Source organism: Aythya marila (assembly GCF_965140915.1).
Source record: "Aythya marila genome assembly, chromosome: 14".
Classification (NCBI taxonomy): Eukaryota; Metazoa; Chordata; class Aves; order Anseriformes; family Anatidae; genus Aythya; species Aythya marila.
Window position 1 is genome coordinate 11,216,795 of NC_139055.1, and position 17,093 is coordinate 11,233,887.

Below are 17,093 nucleotides of genomic sequence, written 5' to 3' on the forward strand. Positions count from 1 at the left end.
CTGGGGTGCACCGGGCAGCCCCGGGGGACCCCAGCAGGGAGCGGGGATGGGGGAGCTGCGGGCAGGGCGCCTGGCTTTGTGCTTTGGGCATGGCCCAGGGTGGGGCAGGGCAGGGTGGCAGTGCTGGGGGCAAGGGCGGGCGCACGGAGGCCTGCCCGGGCCCCCCCCCGGGTGGGTGGGAGGGTGGTGGGGGGCAGAGGGGCAGGGCCGGGGGCACGGGGAGCCGCCCCGGGGTCCGGTGGGGCCTGGGGTGCCCCCAGCCTGCCGCGAGGTCACATCAGTGCATTTGGTCCCGGGTCGCCCTGTCCGGCCAGGGAAGCTCCCCTTTGGCACAACGTGGTCGGGGGGGGCCCTGCCTGGCCGGGACGGGGCGGGTGGTCGGGGGAAGGGGGTGGAGGGAGGGCGGGGAGGGGGTGCGGGGACCCCCCCGGGGCCAAGGGAACTGATGGAGGAGTCGGAGGGAGGAGGAGGGCGCCTGTGCCCCAGCACCCCATGGCAGGGTTGGCGGTGCCGTTACTTCTTGAACATATCCTGCAGCGGGCCGGGCAGGTACTTGAGCACGGTGTCCAGGATGCTCTCCTCCTCCTCCTCTTCCTCGTCCCCGCAGCCCGCCGGGATGGCTTTCTTGGGGCGCGTCAGGCTGCCCTCACACGGCTGCTCCAGCGCCGCTTTCTCCTCCGCCTCCTTCTCCTCCTTCTTCTTCAGCCCGTACTGCGGGGACACGGGCCCTGAGCGGGGCGGGGAGGGGGCACTGCCCGCCCTGCGCCCCCTGCCCCTCGCTGCCCATCGGTCCCGGCCCCCGGGGCAGGGAGCCGTGGGGCAGGGAGCCGTGGGGCAGGGAGCCGTGCGCCCACCTTGTCGCGGATCTGCTGCCGGACTTTCTCCCGCTCGGCCTCCATGCGGGCGTGCTTGGCTTTCCGCTCCTCCTCCTGCTGGCGCAGCGCTTCCTGCCTCTCCTCCTCCTTCTTCTGCGCGTCGGGGTCCTTCTCCTCCTCGCCCCCCAGCATCTTCCCCATGTCCTTGGTGGCCCCTGTGCGGGACGAGACCCTCAGCTGTGCGGTACGAGACCCCGGGGCTGGCTACCGGAGCCACGCAGGGCACGGAGCGAGCCTGCAAGGACAACCCGGGGTCCCCTCGTCCCCAGTGCCACCGGAGCCGGCTGCAGACGGGCTCTGGAGGCTGCGGGGACGGGAGCGCCGCGGGCTGCCTGCGCTGCCCTAGTTGAGCGTCAGCCCGGGGAGACGCCTGCAGCTCCTCCGGCGCTGGCACCCAGGGGACCCGCCGGGGAATCCCACCTCGCGGCAGGAGAGCCGGGAATCCCCCGCCAGGCGCTGCCGGCGCCGGGAACCCCGGAGGACTCCAGCGGCTGCTGGATCCCCTGCAGTGGCCCTCCCCGACTGCCTGCACCGCGTTCCCAGGGGTGCTGAGCGTGCTGTCACCCCACGGCATCGCCCCCACTCACCGCCCAGCGCTTGCTTCATGACGAAGTCCATGGTGCCGGTGTGTGCGTGTGGCTAGGCCGGTGCCCAGCGCTCATCCACTGCCGTCCGCGCTCGCCGACCAGGGCCACCTGGGCAGGGAGAGAGGGACAGCGTTGGGGACACCGAGCATGGGGTCCCCGCTGCCCCAGCACCGCGCCAGTCCCTTGGGCTGCAGGGTGCACCCCTGCAGACTCAGCTCCAGAGGGGCTTCCACCGTGGCACTGCACTCGGTGGGTGGCACGGAACTGGGAGCACCGCAACCCACCGTGCCACCACTGTGCCACCACCGTGTCCCTGTGCACGGCGGGGACAGAGCCAGCCTGGGGAGGACAACGCGCCCCGGTGCTGCAATGCCTGTGCTCTGCAGAGGGAAGGAGCCACAGCTGCCAGCAGGTTGTGACTTTTTGGGGTTTGCAGGCGCGTGGCATGCCGTCAGTGCGCCCTGGGCACATCGCAGCGCTGCCCGCGTGTTTGCTCAGGAGGGGTGTTCGCGGGCCGTGTTTACACGCCGGGCACACGCTCTGTGTGTGTGTGTACAAATTTGTGGGGCCGGAGGCTGCGCGTGCCCACACGGCGTGGGGGTGTGCAGCCTGTTTGCAAGCTCCGTGCGCGACTTCGGGGCTTTGCAAGCTGTGCGGGCAGGGGCAGGCGGGCGGCGGGTGTGTGCGCGCGCACGGGCTCGCAGGCTGCGCGCCGCCGTGCCACTGAGCGTGTTTGCACACCGGGGGGGGGGCTGCGGGCTGGATTTGGGCGTGCGTGTGTGTGTGCGGGGCCGGGGGCGTGCGGGTGGCTCCGGGGGGTGCGTGCACGGCGCTTTGCAGAGCGAGCTGCGCGTGTGGGGGTGTTGCAGGCTGCTCGTGGGGGGTGCGTGGGGGGGCCAGGCATGCGTGTGTGTGCTCCCCCCGTGTGCCCTGCGCGTGCTGGGGGTGCAGGCAGTGCTGGCACCGTGCGTGCGGTTGGCGGTGTGCGTGTGCACCCCGTGGTGCCGCAGCCTCGTGGATCCCCCCCCTCGTTCAGCAGGCAGCGGGGGGGCCCCCACCAACTGGTGCCAGGGAAGTTTGTTGGTCCCTGCACTGGGGAACCCCACAGCACCGGGATGGGGACAGGGACAGGGAAGGGGACGGGGACAGGGGGGTCTGTTCCACCCGGGGCTCCGCGGTGGTGCCAGCCGCGGGGGGGCTCAGGGGACACCGGAGACGCGGTGATACCGGATGGCGAGGACAGAGGGGGGGGGGGAAGGAAACCGGGGGCGCCCGGGACAGCGGGACCACGGAGTGGGGTGCACGGACACCGCAGAGGGGGGGGGGACACCCGAAAGGGGGGGGGTCACAGGCAGGGACACGGGGCCAGCCCCCACGGGAGGGCACAGCGGGCATGCAGGCACCACCGGGAGGAGGTGGGGAGGGGGTGACACGGCGGGGGGACGCGACGGACGCGGGACGGGGCCACGGCGAGGGGATGGCAGCGGTGGCGCGGGGACCCTCGGGGGGGTGCCCTCCCCCTCCCCAACCCTTCCCCTCCCCGGGGGCTGCGGCGCGGGGCCCTCCCGGTGCCGCCCGGTGCCGCAGCGGCGGCGCTGTCCGTTCAGCACCGTTCAGCACTCACCGGCTCCGCCGCGGCTCTCGGCTGCCGCCGCCCCGCCCCGCCCCGCCCCGATCCCGCCCCCCCCCCACTCCCCGGACACGCCTGGATCCCCCCCCCCCAAAGCACCGGGAGCCACCCCCAGCTCCGCTCCGCTCCCCGCCGGCACCGGGCAGTGCGGGTGTGCGCCTAGGGGGTGGCACGGGAGGGGGCCGGGAGGGGTCCGGGACCCCCTCCCCAAACACACAGACACCGGGACCCCCCCGGGGGATGTTGCTGGGACCGGGCAGTGCCGCCCCGCTGCTCCCCCCCCCGCTGCAATGATTCAATGATTCACCTCCGCCGCAATGAACGGCCCGAGCGAGGCGGTGGCAGGGGGCTGACCCCCCCCCGGACATCCCGAGCGGCACCAATTTGTCACCCTGACCCTAATTCATCGCCCCGACCACAATTCATACCCCTGACCCCCAACCCATGCTTGTGCCCCCCACCCTGATCCGTCCCCCTGACCTCCAGCCCGTGCTTGTCCCTGGGACCCCTCGGTCCCTGGGGATCAGAGCCCCCCACGAGCCCCCACGAGCCTCTGGCCAGGCCTCGGTAACTCTGTGGCTCTCCAGGAGCAGCCGCGCTTAATTGCAGAGGCGCAGGGCGGCTGCAGGAGCTATTAAAGTCCCCGATAAATCACCGCAGCCACGCGGAGCCCCCAGCTCGGAATTTTTGGCGCTGACACCCAGGGGGAGACCACGGCGGGCAAGGGGTGCCTGGACACGAGGTGCTGGGGACACGAGGTGGCTTTGGGGTGCTGGGGACACGCGGTGGCTTCACAGCCCCAACGCCCACGTGGCTGCGGTGGAGCTCGGGGTGCGGAGGCGCTGGGCTGGGTGCGCACCCCGTGCCCCACCGGCACCTGCGAATGAATCCAGCCCTGCGCGGGTAGAGACCAGGCGAGCTCTCTGCAAATCAGATTAGCGGAGCTCCGAGCGCAGCTTTGGGGCTATCTGGTGGTTGCTGGCGAGGCCCCGGAGCCGCAGCCCTGCGGGGATGCTCACGGCTCCATCCCACAGCCCCGCACCTCCGTGGGGCACGCGGCACCGACGGAGCCACGCGGGCGCACGCAGCACCACGACGCGTGGCTGCGGGGGCAGACGGCTCTCAGCACAGAGATAACACACGGAGGACGCGTTCCTCCTGCTCCCCCCCTGCTCACCGCACCCCAAAACACCCCCCCCAAGCCCAGAACGCTCCTCCGCCAGCCCCAAGCCCTCCGCCTCCTCCCACCCCGACCGACAACTCAATTTTCCACCTCCTTGCAAAAATTCCTCCTGCCCCGGCACCCGCTGCAGGATGGGCGTGGGGGCGGTGGGACAGGCTCACATTTGGCCTGTCCGTCTGTCTGTCCGTCCGTCCACCCGTCCGTCCGTCCCGCAGCAGCCCCGCTCCGGGCGCTGACGTCAGCACTCCCGGCAGCCGGGCGGTGGGCGGGCGGCACCGCTCCTATTGTATTAAAAATAATACAGCGGAGCACAAATTCATTACAGATAAGTGTGACAGCCAGGAGGAATTAACGAGCCCGTCTCTCAGCGCCTGACAAACGCCTCCTTTTGTTCCTGGGATGGGTCCTGGAGTCTTTCAATCTTTGGAGACGCCTCGGCTCATTAAGCGCATCCTCCCCCAGTAGCTCCCAGCGTGCCCAAGGACTGGTCCCAGTAGGAGCTCTGGCCACGCCAGCGGGGCCAATCCTTCATGCAGCGGGGCTCGGTGGTGCATGGGCTGCCCGGGGAGCTGTCCCCGAGCGTGGGACCCCAGGCAGGGTGTTGATGGCAGGGGGAGGTGGGCGAAGCAGCACGAGGCTCCCGGCAGCCGCGGCCAACCGCCCCGGCGCTCCAGCTGCCAGCAGCGCACCCGCAGCCAGCAGGCACCCAGCTCTGCCCCGCGGAGATGGTTGCAGGATGCTGGTGGCACTGGGAGCTGCTGGTGGGTTTGGGGAGGCCCTTGGGTGCAGTTGGTTCCTGGCGTGGTGCTGGGTGAGCTGCCCGGTGGGTTTTTGCTGCTGGCTGGGGGGAGCAGGAAGGGAAGGGTCGGGGAGGGAAGGGGGAGCAGCGCCGTGGCCAGATGGAGGAGGAAGCTCCCGGTGCTGCCAAGTCCTGCGCCTCACCGCTCTCCTGTGCTGCTGGGGAACGGGCACGGGGCTGGCTGCTGCTGCATCAGCCACCATATGGGGTCAGCAATGCCCCGGCATCGTCCCCAGGCCCTGCAGCTGCACGGGGACCCTGCAAGGTCACAGCATCCGCGGGCACTCCCAGGGCTCCTGGGCACAGCCGAGGTGCCTGAATGCCTGCACCCATCCTGCTGCACCGCCACCAACCCGGCCTGCTGCAACCCCTCGGCAGCACAGGGCAGTTATTTTATTTATTCCCCCCCCCCTCATCTCTGCAGAAAATAATTGTTGGCCCTCCTCATCGCACCAAGGGATTAAAAGTGGTTAACTCCATTTCCAGAGGCTTTGTTACGTCGGTTTTCCCTCGGCTGCTGCACAAGGCGATTTCCACAGTGCCACTTAGGCAGCTTTTATCAGGTTGTCTTCTGGAGGTAATTGGGTTTTTCAGGAGCCTGTTTAAAATTCGTAACCCGGCCTCTTAAACAAAACAAAAACAGCAGCGGGGAGAAGGGGAAGAGGCAGCACAAAACAGGCAGCAGCTGCAGCTCTGAAGAGCAGCCCTGGCCCCCTTGGGGCTGGCACCGGGCAGTGACGGGGACGGGGACAGGGACAGGGATGGGGACAGGGATGGGAGCAGCCGCCCAAGTCCTGCAGAATCAGCTCAGAGCCGACCCTCCTGAGCAAGGTCAGGGCACGCAGAGGGCAGGGACAGCCCCTGCCACCCGCTGTCCTTCCCGCGGTGACACCGTGCACGTGCCAGGGGGGACCCGGGCTCACCACCACGCTCGGGGCCAGCACCGCAGCTTTCCCTGCTCCCTGCCCCACCAGCACGGCCCCACCAGCACCAGCACCGCAGCCCCGGCTGCGCCCCTACAACAACCCCTCTGCAGTGCTCTCGCCGATGGGCTGGCCCCGAGTGTTGGGCTCCTGCCTGCCCGTGGGGTGGGGGTGCACGGGGTGCCCCCAGCCCGTCCGTGGCAGCGGTTTGGGTGCTGGCGGCTCCGTGCCGCGGCAGATGGGTGGCGGGGCCGGGTGGTGGCACCGCACGCAATTAGGGCCACGTGTGCCCCCCCCGGGTGTTGGCAGGAGCGGTGTGTACACCGTGCCTGCAGGGCTGCCTGTGTGCCTGCTCGTGCCAGCTGGGGTGGCTGCACACGAAGGAGCTGGGGGGCAAGGAGGGGACCGAGCCCGCTGCCTCCAGCCTTTCCCGGCACAGCTGGGAAAAAACAAAAAACAAACAAAAAACACAAGAAGGTGCTGGAGAGGGGGAGAAGTGCTCCCACTGCAGCCCCAAAAGGCAGCCCCCACAATGCGCACGGGGCTGAATTTCCCCCTGGGGCAGGGACCCAGCTCCAGCCATACAGCCAAGAGCCTGCTCTGCGCCCTGCGGTGGGGAGCTCAGCTCGCCCAGCCCTCCCCACAGCTGGTGGCCCCACGGAGCCCCGAGGTGGCCACGTCCCCACGGCTCTTCCAGCACCACACGGCACACGACCCCGCTGCGGCCACCCTGTGAGCACCGGGGCTGCCGGATCGACCCTCTGGGCCGCAGGCTGCAGCAGCAGCTCCTGGTCCCCGTGGCTGCCGGGAGCAGCGTGCGGCCGGTGCCTCTGTGCCGTGCATTATTAAGCAGAGGCACTGCAGCCCCTCGCTGTTTATCCTGCCTGGGCTGCGCGGGAAGCGGGCTGGGGGAGCAGCGGCCGCTCTCTGCAGTCCCTGGCGGAAGGTTTGGGGCTTGCTGCGGGTTCCCCCAGCGCCTTTGTGACCCCCGGGGTTATTCCCCCAGCCCCTTCCCACCTCCAGCAGGATGAATTCCCTCTATAAAGCCCCCCTGCACTCGGCCTGGGTGCTTTCACGCAGCTTTCCCCAGCCCAGGCAGCAGGTACCCGGTGCGTTTACATCCCAAACGCCGTACGGAAAGGCACCCTCACACCGAGTCCCCCCCATCAATATTTATGGCAGGCACGCACACCCGCACAGCTCTGCAGGGGCCGGCGCGGAGCAGAGCTGGGCACAGCGCACCCGGCACCACGCGGGCAGCCAACAAAAGCCCCCCCCGAGCCCCCATGGTGCCTCCCCAGCACTCCCTGCCCCGACAGCCCCAGTGATTGCCTTTGAGGAAGGAGCGAGGCTGTGCACGTCCCCATTTCCATCCCTTTGCCCTGGCAGGGGACATTGAGGGGCAGTGATGGTGGAGGTGGCCGGGGCTGGGTGGAGAGCAGATGCCTGGACCCCCCTCCAACCCCTCTCAGCCCCTCTCCTGGGCTCTGTGCTGGGATGGGAGAACCTACAAAGGAGGGTGAGCACCTTCCTCCCTGGGGGGCAGCCCCACAGAGGGCAGGTTTGGGAGCTGAGAGCCACCAAGGAGGGTCACAGTGCCGGGGACACCCCGTCCTCCACCAGCAGCAGATGGTGGCACAGCGGGGGGCTCAGCAGCGGGGGGGGACATCTGGGTGTCAGGGCTCCAGCCAAGCTGCGGCTTGGTGGGAGTGGGATGAGCCTGGATCAGGGCATGGGGAAGGTGAGACCCCCGTGCTGGGGGGCAGCTCGGGGTGGGGGGGGAGAAAACGAAGCCGCCCCCAGCCCGCCTGTGCTCGGGGTTTCCGCTGCGGTGTGACGCTGGCTGGGCACGGCGCCGCTCCAAGAGCTGCTGGGGCTCTGGCCAGAAAATCATTCTTGGCTGCTTCCAGCGGGGTTTGGCTCCTACCTTGCCCATCTGGGGGCTTTCAGAGGAAAAAAAAAAAAAAAAAGGGGAGAAAAAAAAAAAAAAAAAGGAAAAAAAAAATCCCCATTCCCCACACCACCTCCACGATCACCGTCACCTGCCGGGGTCCCAAGGCAGGACCGTGCCTCGTGTCCACCCCAGAGCTGCTGCCCCCCCCGGGGGTCTCGTGAGGATGCCCGTGGTGCTGAGCCCCCAGCGGGGCCGTGCTGCCTACCTTGGTGTGTGCAGCGCCGGGCGTCCGCGGGCTTCGGCACCTAACGCAGCGCGGAGGGGGCCTCGCGGGGGCGGGTGGGCATCGCAGGGAGAGCGGGGCCTGCGGGAGACACCACGGCAGGAGGATCAGCGCTGGAGGGGGCACCCCACACAGCACGGGACACCCCACACAGCACAGGACCAAGTGAGTGTGGCCACCGAGCCAGCTGGGGCACGGGTATATGGGGGCTGGTGGTGGGTTCCTTCATCCCCCAGAGGAGGAGGAGGAGGATGGAGCTGCTGTCTTCATCCACGGGTGATGGAGAGCGCAGCCCACTGCCTGGTTTTTGGACCCCCCCAACCCCTCGCACCCTGAGCTCTGAGGACCAAAGGAGGAGCCCAGCGGGGACACGGGTGGGCAGCAGCCAGCAGGAGGTGGCAGCCCCTGGAGGGTTTTGCCCCTCCTAGACCCAGGACACCAGCACCGCTGCTGGCCGAGGGCTCCTGGCCGAGGGCTCCGCTCTCTCCGCAGGCACTCGGCAGTTTGGCTGCCTGCATGAATTATTTAGCGGGCTCTCGCTCTTTGAGGGTTTTAAAATTTCGCATTAACTCCGCATTCCTCGGCTTCCAGATGATGAATTTCTGCTTTGGAGAAGGTAACGGCCAGTTAAAACAAGCAGGCAAACCAAAGCCCTTAACAAAGGCTGCAGGCTGAGGACGCCGTTCCCTCCTCGGGCTCCCAACTTGGGCTGAACTTCGGGAAGCTTCTGCCTGGGATTTTTCCTTCTCCCTACCCCGAATGCCCTTGAGATGCCCCTGGCGGGCCGGGGAGGCTCAGGGGATGCTCCCAGGGGATGCTGCGTGGGACGGGGCCGTGCAGACACCCGGGCACCCTGCTGCTGGCAGCGTGTCGGGGTGGCACCGTGCCCTGTCCCCACGGAGCAGCTGGTGCCACCCCGGCGCCTGGTGGGCACAGCGTGGGCTGCGTGATTTAGGGAGCAGGTTCCTGGGGAAGTCAGGTATTTATCCTAACGCAGAGCCAGCTCCTTTCCTGTGCCCTGGGGAATTTCCAGGGCAAATTGTATATAAACGCCCAGGGGAGCCAGGGGAAAACACACTCAGATGGTGACACCAGGGGATGGGGGGCTGCCGGGGGTAACGCCTGCCTTTTATTTAAAAAGAGATTAAACACCCTCCTGCACTGGGGAGCAGGGAAGCGGGTCCCAGCCCCAGGGGTAGGGGACACCCCGAGCCCCCAGGCGCAGCGCTGGGTTTGGGGACAGGGCACTGTGCGGGCATCCAGCCCCTGCACCCTGCTGGGACCCCCGTGGAGACCCCTGAAATGCGGCTGCTTCCCCGGGAAACGCGGCGCCGAGAGCTCAGCCTGGAAAGGGCTCGGCGGCAGCGTGAAGGTGACCTTTGCTGGGGACAGGCGCTGCCTCCTGCGGGATGTGGGAAGGTTCGGAGCAGGGTAGGACGGGCTGCAGGGCCACCCTGGGGCTGGGGGCTGGGGGCGGCCGGGTTTTCAGGCAGCTCAGCACCTGGGAGAGGAGCTGAGCCGGGACAGGATCAGCCCCTGCTGTGCCGGCCACGTCCTGGGGTGTAAATCAGCTGCTGGCCTTTGCTGAAACCCCACAGCCTGCTCAGAAAGGGGGAACTCCCTGCGTGGAGACCCGAGGAGGTGCAGAGGGTCCTGGGGGGCTGCGCCGGTTGGGTCCCTGCAGGGCGCTGCTTTTCTGGGCCAGAGCAGCGCGGGGTTGCTTTGTTTATGTATTTATTTATTTATGTCCTGCCTTTGCAACCGGCAGAGCCTGCCAGGAGCGCAGAGCTGCCTCTCACCTGGGCGGCTCACGGGGAGAACTGCAGCAGCTCTGTCCGTCTGTCTGCCTGTCCGTCCAGACACCGACCTCAGCCAAAGGCAGAGGAAGGGGAGAGCAGAGCAGGGGCACCCGGTGGGTGCTGGTGGGGCTGCTTTTACCCAGCTGAGGGTCTGCCCACAGGGCAGAGTCCCCAGCCCCTCTGCTTGGCACCTCCAGCTCTCAGCACCCCGCATGCAGAGCTCAGCTCCTCCAGCTGCCGCGGTGTCTGAGGCACCCGGGGGTGGGCTGGGGATGGGAAGGAGTGGGAGTGTGGGGTGGGAAATGCGGGGACACATCTCAGAGCGTTTCTTCTGTGTCAGGAGATGCTCTGGTGACCTGCTCGGGGCTGGCAGCAGCTTTGTGGCCAGGCACTGGGTGCTGGGGAGAGGCACAGAGCCTCTGCGCTTGGGGGAAATATCGTCAGGCCAGCAGCACCCGAACTGCCTGCCACAGGGGGCTGAGAAATCGCAGGTGTCACGTTGTGCCCTGCCCCTGAGCCACCCTGCGTGCCTCAACCCCAAACCTTCAGCCTTAAAAACCTCACTGCTTCCTGCACATCTGTCCCTGGGCCGGGGCAGGCTCGGGTCCTACTTGCTGGGCTGAGATGAAAAATGATCCTGGGCATTCGTGCAGCAGCACGGGTAGGGTGACACGGGCAGGGTGACACGGGCAGGGTGACACGGGCAGGGTGACAGAGGCTCCTGGGGACCAACGGGAAGACCAGGGCCGGGTGGCACAGCTCGGAGAGCCCAGGTCGGGCACGAGGTCTGGGCCTCCGTGGAGCCAGGAGAGGCGGAGGGGAAAGCTCGTGGGACGAGCAGCAGGAGCGCTGAGGCGAGAGCAGCCCGCAGGAGCACAGCTTGTTTACCCGGGCTGAGCAGGCCTGATTGCTCTCTATAAATACACCCGGCGAGTAAACACCGGGGAGGGAGAGGGCTCGGTTAAACTCGGGGATAATGCCGGCGGAGGAACAAACGGGAAGATCTGCCCAGGAGGCTGTGGGCAGGAGGAGCTCGTGCGGTCCCGTGCCCGCACAGCCTCGGGGACAGCGGGGTCCCCGTGGTGGGGCCGGTGCCATGTTGGCTGCCACCAGCTTGGCTAGGTGGGTGCCCAGCGGTGGGATTGGAGCGGGGCCACGCTCCTGTGAACCCGACCTCTGCTGGGACTCGGTGCTAAAATGGTGATGGGGAACTCGGCGCACGGCTCCCGGGGAGCAGCAGCGGGCCTGGCGGGCTGCGCCTGGCAGCAGGAGGCTGCGGAGAGCCGGGGATGAGCCAAGGTGCGAACCGCAACCGTCCTCCGGGCGCTGCGAGGTGTTAATAGCTCTGCCTGCTTGGGGTCATCTCAGCACTAATGTTAGCGCGCGAGAAGCGATCGAAGAAACAAACGCTCAGCCCACGGCCAAGGGAGACTTCGAGACATTTTCCTGGGCCGGATTGCCCCGGCAGAGCTCTCTCCGGTGTCCGTAGGCTGGCAGCGAAGCCCCGAGCCACGAGCCCTGTCCGGAGCAAAAGCACCAGCCCTGCTTTGCTGCTCCCACTCCCTGCGCCGCCTGCCTGGGGGCAGCGGCCACCCGGTCACGCTCCTGCCATGCGGGTGGCACTGCCACCGCGTGCTGCCAGGCCCGGGTCCCTGCAGCCACCTGCCCTGCGTGCCACAGCCCCGGGGATGTGACAGGGGGACGGGGATGGAGCCTTGGGGGTGCTGGGGCGCAGGAGGGGTGCTGCGGTGGGGAAAGGGGCCGGATGGCACCCCGGGGAGCGGAGCTGCCGTGCAGCAGGGGTGGCCCACAAGGGGCTGAGCCTCCCCGGGAGGGATTCGGGGATGGGGAGGTGTAGGGAGAGCCCAGCAGGGCACCGGGAGCTGCCCCCGGGGGACAAGCAGAGGGTGGCAGGGGGTGCGGGTCGCCTCTCCGTGCCCGCAGGGACACATCCCCGTGCGCCACATCCCCGTGTGATGATGGGGAGGGGGGGACACACGGACACACAGCCCTTCCCCGGCCCCCCCGCCCGACCTGCGGGGCGGAGGGCAGGGAGAGGATGGGCTGCAGAAGTGGGGGCAGCCGGGGAAGAGGTGATGGTGATGCTGGGGGGGGGACGGGACCCCGCCGAGCGCTGCCTCCCGCAGCCGCAGCGCGCCCCGCAGCCCGCATGCCGCAGCCCGCAGCCCCGCGGCCGCCGCCCCGTTACATAAGCCGGCGGCCCCGGGAGGCTCGGCGGGCCGGTCCCCGGCCCCATCCCCATCCCCATCTCCATCCCCATCCCCGTTCTCCACCCCCCCCCCCCCCCTCCATCCCCACACCTCCGCCCATCCCCGGGCTCTGCGGCACGGCGGGGCCCGCCCCCGGCTGCCGGTGCCCGGTGCCCGGTGCCGGCCCCGCACCCACCTGGCTCGGCTCGGCTCGGTGCGGCTCCGGTGCGCCCGGTCCGCCCCCGGCGCAGGGAAGGAGCCGCCGCCGGAAGGGAGGCGGGAGCCGGAGCGGTCCGGGGGGGGGGCTCCCGTTGCTGGCTCCCCCTCCGCCGCTCGGCCTCCCGGGCGGGGCCGGCTCCGTGCCCGCCCCCGGCCCGCCCCGCGCCCCCGCCGGTGGCGAGTCCCCTGCGGTACCCGGCGCTGAGTGCGTGTCCCCCCCCCGCCGTGCCCAAGCATCGCCCCCGCTGCGCATCCCTCCCTGCGTCCCCGCTCCCTGCAGTGCCCCCGGAAGACCCCCCCCCCGGTACCTGGACACGACCCCGGTACCCCCAGTTCTTGGCCACCCCGGTTCCTGCCCATCCTTCCCGAGCTGTCGCCCCCCCCTGCAGGTATCCCCCCCCGTATCCATCCCATCAGCAGGGCCCTGCACTTCTCTCCCCCCGGCTCAGCCATTCCCCCTCCCGTGGGGTTGGAGCCGGTCTCTGGCTGTGGGGCTGTGCGGGTGCCACCCGGAGACGTGGGGTCCTCTGAGCATGGGGGTGCCGGGTGCCTCCCCCCAGTGTGCAAAGGGTCTCCAAAAACCAAGGCTGGGGAGGTGAAGCGGTCTGAGCAAGGGGAGCAGGGCGAGTGGAGGGGCAGGGGACAGGGACTTTTGTCCCTTTTTTTTTTGCTCTTTGTCCCTGCAATAGGTCTGCCCCTCAGTGTTGCTGATCCTCTGAAAAAGGGGTTCCTGTTTCTCCATCCTGGCCCCTTCCAGGGGTTCAGGACGGAGCTGCTTTAACACCCCACAGCCCCGAGGCAGTGCGATGCTCGTGTTTCCCTCCCCAGCGTGTCCCTCATCCCCTTGGCATGGTGTCAGGGGGTCTTAGGGGGTGTCAGGCCAGCCAGGAGCCCCCCACGGGGTCCGCCAGCCCCGCTGCCTTGCGTGCCGCTCGTCACATCACCCGCGGCTCGTGGCGCCGCTGCTGCCCAGCACGCAGGGCTGCTGCGGGATGGAGCAGCTGATGAATAAATCAATCCCCCCCGGTGCTGAGGCTGCAAAACGCGGCTGCAAACAGCCGAGCAGCGCTGGGGCCGTGGGCCCGATGGCTGGGGAGGAGCGGCTGAGGGTGTCCCCCCCCCGCCCCGCGCAGCCGCCGCATCCCGCGCAGCCCGCGGCCGAGTGGGCAGCTCTGATTGCCTCCCCCCATGTTTTATTTATCTACGTGCTCGATAGGCAGGCTCGTGCGCTCCGTCCCACATTCCTCCCTGATGCTCCTGCCTGCAGACGGGAGCAGCAGTCGGAATAAGGACCGGGGGTGCAGCGTTTGGGGACACCGATTCCCCTCTGCCTGCCCGCTGCGGGCTCCGGTGACCCGCTGCTGTCACCCTGCCACGTGGCCGCCACTCAGCTGCCACCTCCGTGCCGAGGAGCTTGTGTCCCTCCCTGCAAGCAGAAGCACAGCGCCGTGCCTCTGACCTTTCCCCAGCACTTTGAAGGCTCAGCCAGGCTCTCGCTGTTTCCCCTGCACTTTACCAAGAGCGGCCGTGTCCCGTGGCCTGGGCTGACGTGAGCCACGGGAGGAGGCTGCTGTGACACCTCCCTGCTAGAACCGTGGCCGTGCTCGCTGCTGGTGGCCCTGACGCTGCCGGTGGCCCTGCCGTGGCCCCGGCTCGCCTCCCTCCATCACCTCCAGCTGCCTGTGCCGGAGGAGAGGGAGCCGCAGGGTGCGCTGCTGCTGCCTCGCTGCTAATAAATAAGCCCCAGTAATGAGTTGGGCTCAGGCGGATGGGCAGGTAGGGCAATAATCCCCCGATTAAGTGGACGAGGCAGGCAGTTAAGTGCAGAAAAACCACAAATAAATAATAATCAGAATAATTTAGGAGCAGGGAGGAGCTGGTGGCTGGGTCCCTTAGCCTTTCCCCGGGGCGGCAGGCAGGGCCAGGAGCACTCTGGGAAGTGTAGTCCTGCCTTCTCTGCCCACATCCTCCCCTGGCAGGACGGAAATCTCAGCTTTTCACCCCATTCCTCCCATTGGGCCAAGGCTGGGTGCCCTGCGGGTGGTGGGGCAGCTGGCCTTGAGGCTGGTGAGTGGGCTGGAAACCTCGCTGCCACCTCTGTGCGTGGGGACGAGAAGGGACCCACGGGGAGCTGGGGCAGGGGCTGAGCTCCCGAGGGTGGGCTGCCCACCGGGTCCCTTGGCAGAGGGTCCCTGGGGCTGTCTCTGTGCCACCAGGGTGGGAAGCTGTGGCCATGGGATGGCTGCTTTGCTCGCTCAACCCTACCATGCCCGAGTGCACATCGCTGCTCTCCTCCTCCTCAGGATGGAAACGTGGGCACGGGGAGCCCGGGGGGGGCTGCACAGTGGGGGCTGCACCCTGCAGGGCTGTGCTGGGTGCTGCCAGGGTTTGGGCTTTGTCCCTACACCCCAGGCAGATGCAGAACCCCTAGCGAGCCCAGCACCTCTCCAGTGCTATTGATCATGGCCATGCGAGCCTCACTGCTGAACTCGCAGGGCGATCAATAGTCGTTTTTCTCCCCAGCCTTCACCCTGCTAAGGGGAGCCGCTGGTTTTGCCGTTCCTCCTAGCAGGAGAAGCCATCCAGGTGCTGTCCGGGGGGGCTCCTGCTTTGCCATGATCTATACCAGACCATCAGCTCCAAAACTGCAAGCTGGAGCCTGGCAGTTGGGTGCTGGGGAGCTGGTGGCTCTCCCGTGGCCGTGGGGACAGCGATGCGGGGCCAACACCGGTCCCTGGCAGGGGACGTGGCTCCTTCCCGCAGCAGGCAGCTGGGCTCCGGGGCAGCTGCAGCCACTCCTAAGCAAACACTCAAACACTTTGGAGCAAAGTGCAGGAAACGTGCTCCTGCAGCGGGGGGGTCACCTTGGTGGCAGCGTTTGGTGCTGTGCAGGCGGTGCAGGGGGTGCTCAGCTCCCCGGCTGGACGCGGGAGGGGACAGCCCTCGGTGCTGCCCTGCGCGCTGGCGATGCGCTGCGATGGATTTTTTCCCGTGCTGGCAGCAAGGGGGGACTCAAGGCAGGTGTAATAATCCCCGCGTGAAGTGTAAGAAAAGAAGCTGTTTAAGTATTATCTCCTCAGGCCGGCGAGCGCGCAGCCGGGCCCTTATCAGGAGAAGGAAGGCAGATAAAGCAGCCCTGCCCGTCAGGCAGATGAGCTCGGCGCGGTCGCACGGCACCAAACCTGGCGGGAGAAGGTGCTGGGGAGAAGGTGGCCACGTATTTTGGGGTTTGGGAGAGCCGAGCCTGGCCCCACAGCGCTGGGACCCTCTGCTGTTAACTGTTTTCGGCAGGTGGGTGCGGAGATGCTGCCCTTTACGGCAGGCTGCAGAAGATCGATGTGTTTGCGAAGCCAAACTCGAGAGTTTTTGCCCTGAAACAGCGCGGGCACCTGCTCTGAATGCTAAGCAGCTCCTTGGGAGCCGGTTCCCTGGCACAAAGGGGAACAAACGGGGTGGGTGCAGAGTGCTCAGCCCCAGCCCTCGGCCTGGGGACCACTCTCGGGGGGTCACAGCAGAGAAGGGAATGAGCAGAACCCCCCCCAAGGTGTCAGGCCCTTGGCATCCTCATCCCCAGGGGATGCAGCAGTGACCTTTTTCTGCGGGTGGCTGCTGCTGGTGGGACGGTGAGGGAACACGTGCCAGCAGCAGCACAAGGTGTCCCTGTCCCCTCCGTGCCACCAGCACCCGCGTGCGGCCAGGCACGGGGACGTGCCTTGAGGGCAGAAGTCGCCGAGGCCGATCCCAGCTCCTCGGGAAGCTCCATAATCTCATTCCAGGAGCAAATCACATTCCCCGCAGCCAAGGACATGGTAGATTTTAATAAAAATGGTAATTCCCAGCAGACTGAGCCCGGAGCGGGGAGAGCAGTTGTTGCTTCCCCTCGCTGCTGCCAGGGGAGCGTGGCACTGATGGGGGAGGCCGGGTGCTGGTGGGTGGCAGCGGGGCAGAGACGATCCTGCCCCCGCAGAGCCGGGATTTTGGTGTTATCCAGCAGGATTTGGCCTCTGCTCTCGCCTGCCCGCGCCCTGCCCCACCGCTCACCCCAGCAGCCCGGCCCCGAAAGCCAGAGCTGTTTGTTTGCGGTTTCCTAGGAGAGAAATCACATTAAAAAAAATTAATTACACACCTGAAAACAAAATCTGGCTGCTCAAGTGCACATCAGGGATAAATGGTGTGCTCCAAATTAGACAATTTACAGCTTGGGTAAGTAATGAAGAAACCCATCCTGGTGTGAAGGCGGAGGGGGAGAGTGACCTTGGGGGGTGCTCGGGGCTTCCCCCTGGTCCCCCCGGCCCCCAGCCCCTGCATCTCTTTGGCCCCACTTTGCAACTCCTTGTGGGGGAGTCCGGCAGGGATTTGGGGTGAGTTTTAGCTTTTTTCGAGCAACGAGTTCCCTCAGAAGCAGGTCTCAGCCCAGGGCCCCTGCAGGGATGGCAGGGACGGGGAATGGCCCTGGAGAAGGGGACAGATGGAGGGAAGGGACCCCCGGCACGGACGGGCCCCCCCTTGGCCCCCCGGCCCCCCCGGCCCATGCTGGCCCCTGCAGTCCTTCGCCGCGCGGTGCGTGGGAGGGCTGGCAAGGCGCTGCCGAGGAGTGGGCAGCTCTCCAAGCTTTCCGGCGAGAAGAAAATCATTTCTTTGCCTTATTTTTTCCCCGTACGGCGTCCCAGCGCGTCCTGCGAGCGCAGGGA

General features: G+C 67.5%; 1 protein-coding gene across 1 annotated transcript; it reads right to left on the bottom strand.

The window, feature by feature from the left end:
• Window positions 1-393: 393 nt before the first annotated feature.
• Window positions 394-12,480, bottom strand: CPLX2 (complexin 2). The gene is made up of 5 exons (XM_082771261.1): window positions 12,380-12,480; window positions 8,157-8,255; window positions 1,463-1,570; window positions 855-1,030; window positions 394-711 (listed from the first exon to the last, which is right to left on the bottom strand). The coding sequence occupies exons 3-5, from the start codon at window positions 1,491-1,493 to the stop codon at window positions 514-516; spliced, it is 405 nt and encodes a 134-aa protein (XP_082627387.1). The 5' UTR covers window positions 1,494-1,570; window positions 8,157-8,255; window positions 12,380-12,480; the 3' UTR covers window positions 394-513.
• Window positions 12,481-17,093: the final 4,613 nt, after the last annotated feature.

What these genes read in the sequence shown, in the direction of transcription:
- CPLX2 (XM_082771261.1), bottom strand. Translation starts at nt 1,493, where the DNA reads ATGGACTTCGTCATGAAGCAAGCGCTGGGCG. An exon ending in CATGAAGCAAGCGCTGGGCG is followed by an intron (nt 1,031 to 1,462) that starts GTGAGTGGGGGC and finishes CGTCCCGCACAG; the next exon opens with GGGCCACCAAGGACATGGGG. An exon ending in GGCAGCAGATCCGCGACAAG is followed by an intron (nt 712 to 854) that starts GTGGGCGCACGG and finishes GTGTCCCCGCAG; the next exon opens with TACGGGCTGAAGAAGAAGGA.